This window comes from Antrostomus carolinensis, unplaced genomic scaffold (assembly GCF_000700745.2).
Source record: "Antrostomus carolinensis isolate BGI_N321 unplaced genomic scaffold, ASM70074v2 scaffold35172, whole genome shotgun sequence".
In the NCBI taxonomy this organism is placed as follows: domain Eukaryota; kingdom Metazoa; phylum Chordata; class Aves; order Caprimulgiformes; family Caprimulgidae; genus Antrostomus; species Antrostomus carolinensis.
The window spans coordinates 392-3812 of record NW_010302279.1 but is presented as its reverse complement, the minus strand read 5'-3'; the positions used below and the strand labels follow the sequence as shown (position 1 = coordinate 3812).

At 57.5% G+C, this 3421-nt stretch overlaps 1 protein-coding gene across 1 annotated transcript; it reads right to left on the bottom strand.

Moving 5' to 3' along the window:
• Positions 1–3: 3 nt before the first annotated feature.
• On the bottom strand, positions 4–3419 carry LOC104521678 (adiponectin receptor protein 1; the record flags this gene model as incomplete). The annotated part of the gene is made up of 4 exons (XM_010163751.2): positions 4–126; positions 1244–1431; positions 2291–2477; positions 3355–3419. Coding segments are annotated over 4 exons (563 nt in total), but the record flags the coding sequence as incomplete, so codon positions are not given.
• Between the last annotated feature and the right edge of the window lie 2 nt (positions 3420–3421).

Sequence of the window (3421 nt, the reverse complement as noted above, 5' to 3'; positions counted from 1 at the left end):
TGTACATCACGGCCATGAGGAAGAACCAGCCCATCTGCCCGACGGTGGTGGCTTTCACGAAGCCCTCGGCGATGGTGAAGTGCATGGTGGGCACCACGCCGCTCAGCCCCAGCCCCAGAAAGACGCCTGTGGCAGAGAGGAGAGCTCAGCACGTGGGAGAGCAGCGCCCCGGCTCCCCGCCAGCTCCCCTCACACCCTCATCCTGCGCAAAGAGAAACTCCTGGAGGCACCAGCAGCTTTTCCTCACTCAATCCTGGATTATCCAAACCCCCCACGGCATTTATCCTTCATAAAACGAGGGATCTACAGCTCTACAGACCAGTCAAAACCAGTGCTGACCCCCAGTCTTTCGGGAGGTGCCAGCCCCTTGGATCCCACCGAAGGAACGGGGCAGCCCCGGCCAGCCCAGCCCGGGAGGAGAGGCTTTGCCAGAGTCATTCCTTCAGTGAAGCTACTTGGAGCTCAAGGGGAAGATGCTAATTAACGGTGCTGAAATTCTCAGTTCTGGTACCTACTAATTAGTTCAGCAGAGAGCAAACGGCACCGCTGGGAAACACCAGCCCGGTGCTCACAGCAGGATCTGGCCCAGCCACTTCACACCGGGGGGGATAGCAGAGCTCCCAGCCCCAAGCTCAGCATCATCTCTCGTCAGGTAGTGAGGATGCTGCTGTGAGAGATGTTCTGCTGCAGGAACCCCGGGGAGGTGAGGTGAGGGCGGGCAGAGGTGCTTCTCTGCGCTCGGTGAAGCTGATTTAACCTGCAGAAGCAGAAGCTGCGGCGGGGTCAGGCCAGGGAGGCTGGAGGCAGCCACGTGCCAGCGTGTAACTGGCAGGAGAGACGAGGGAACTTCTTCTTCCTCTGCCTGGGCTGCAGGTTCAGGCTGACAAGCTGCTTCCCAGAGAAGGTGGCTTTGCTCAGCACAGCACAGCCCCAGGCTGCCCAACCACCACTTACAGGGTTATTTTTAAACGCCGTCTCCCTGCGCCAAACCCGAGGTTTGCTGAGTGCCAGGCAGAGCTCAGCCCCTGCTCAGTGGAGGAGCTAAATCCCCAGCAGAGCAAGAGGAAGGAGACCTCTCCCTGCCAGGAGGTGCTGCCAGGCAAGAGGCTGCTCTGGGGGAATTAATTCTGCAGATGCTGAGAGTTCTTCCCAAATGGGAAGCATCACCCCACAGTGGGATCTTCCCAAAGTGCCTCCCCAAAGCCCTCCCCAAGGACTCGAGGTGAAGAGGGAGAACCCCTACCTGCCCTCGTCTGCCTGTGCTTGGGAGTGGCAAACCGATCCCACTGAGCAACGATGATGGCAGAGATGCCCAGGACGCAGACGATGGAGAGGTAGATGAGTCTTGGCTGTGGGGAGCAGTAGAACGAGTAGTAGAGCCACGGGACGAAGCTCCCCATGATCAGCAGTGCAATTCCTGAATAATCCAACCTGCAGCCGGGGTGCAAGGACAGGGAGTCACAGGTCAGCCCCCAAATCCCCACACAAACCCACTTCATCATCCTCCACTGCAAAGTGCTTTCGATCTATCGATCCAGGAACCATTTCACCACCGAAACTCAGCTGCTCATGTCACTCCCAACACCACCGTGGCAAGTGCCATCCCCAGGACACAAGGACATTTCTGCTGAGGGCAGGGCAGCACGGTTTGTTCTGCAGACACCAGCCCGCAGGATCCACGGGGTTTGTGCAAAGGAGATTGGCAGGATTTCCCAGCGAGCAGCACCCAAGTAAATGCCTTTGACAGATTTACGTGAGCAAGATCTTCTCTGAAAGCCTCGCTGCTGTCCTGCCCAAGCCAGGAAGGCTGCTGGGAGCTTAACTCTGAAGAGCAGCTTGTGCACTGACCTCGGGGAGAGGCACTGGCACTGCCCAGCCTCTCCACTGTGCCGGGAATCCTCTTTGTTTTGTTGCTTTCAATTTGGTTTCAATCCAAATCGGATCCAAATCAGAATTTTTCAAAGCAGCCAGTAAACTGGAAGGTGCCGTGTCCCACCAGACCGAGGCCCCTCCTCGTTTCACTGCTACGAGGGGCACAGAGGCTGGAATTGCCTTGGGAGGGGCTCCAAATCTTTATCATCCACCTGAGGGCATCTGAGCTGGTGGATTTACAGTGCTTGGGCACAGGGCAGAGCCCTCCAGGACCAGCTGTGGTTCCCTCTCAGCTCCACGCTGGATTTAGTGAACACTCCATTCTCCCAAGGATAAAACATTTGGGAAGGCAGCACTTCCCAAGAGGGAACTCAAAACCTCCTCCGAGGCCACACACCCGCGCTCTGTGCTGACTCACTTGGAAAAAGTCCGCGAGACCTTCTCTGAGTGACAGTAGACAGTGTGGAAAAGCCAGGAGAAACTGAGGCAAAGCACCGCTCCCAAGAAGAACATCCCAAACACCACCTTCTCCTGGAGAGGAGCCATGAAATACATGTTGGGCCGCAGCATGGTCAGGATCCCCAGGCAGAGGAACAAGACAAAACCTGCAGGAACACACCCAACAGCGAGTGAATTCAGCAGAGAACCAGGAGGAACCCGGCCCTGGCTGAGCTCTGCCGGGCAGCCCTGCACCTATCCTGCTCACAGCACACCTGAGGTGCTCAGCAGCACCTGGGGCTGGCCTGGCAGCAGGTCGTTAGCCGAGGCCATCGTTACCATGGTCAGGTGAGGGGTGAAGAGCCCCTGACCATCCCTGGGCCTCACAGGAAAGTGCTCCCAGGATTTCCTGTTTGCCTAGGACACATTTCTCCATCTCACTCTTGCTGAGTGTTGGCAAAGCCACAAACTGTCACCGAGCCCAGCCCTGGGGCCCTGCTGTGAGGAAGTGCCCTGGTCTCCCTTCACCAAGGAGCTCCAGGAGCTCTTGGGCACCTTGTGACTGAGCTGCCTGTGTGCACAGGACCTGGCAGGGGTTGTGATCCTCAAAGGGAGGCCCCAGGCATGGAGATGACCTCAGGAAAAAGCAAGTCCTGGCCAAAAAAGGCCAATTTGTGCCTGGGGACCTACAGGAAGGCTGGGGAGGGACTTTGGCCAAGGGCAGGGAGTGAGAGAACAAGGGGTGATGGCTTGAAAGTGGCAGAGGGGAGATGGAGCTGAGATGTGAGGAAGAAATTCTTTGGTGTGAGGGTGGTGAGACAGTGTCCCAGGTTGTCCAGAGAAGCTGTGGCTGCTCCTCCCTGGAAGTGTTCTCGGCCAGGTTGGATGAGGCTTTGAGCAACCTGGTCTAGTGGAAGGTGTCCCTGCTGATGGCAGGGGGGTTGGGACTGGATGAGCTTTAAGGTCCCTCCCAACCCAAACCAGTCTGGGATTCTTCGGGGGCCAAGCCCACCTCATCCCCAGGGCTCCAACCCCCCCAGTCACCTAGCAGGTGTGTCCAGATGTTGCCCGTCTCGGTGTGTATTCGGAAGATGCTCTTGAAGCAGGCTCT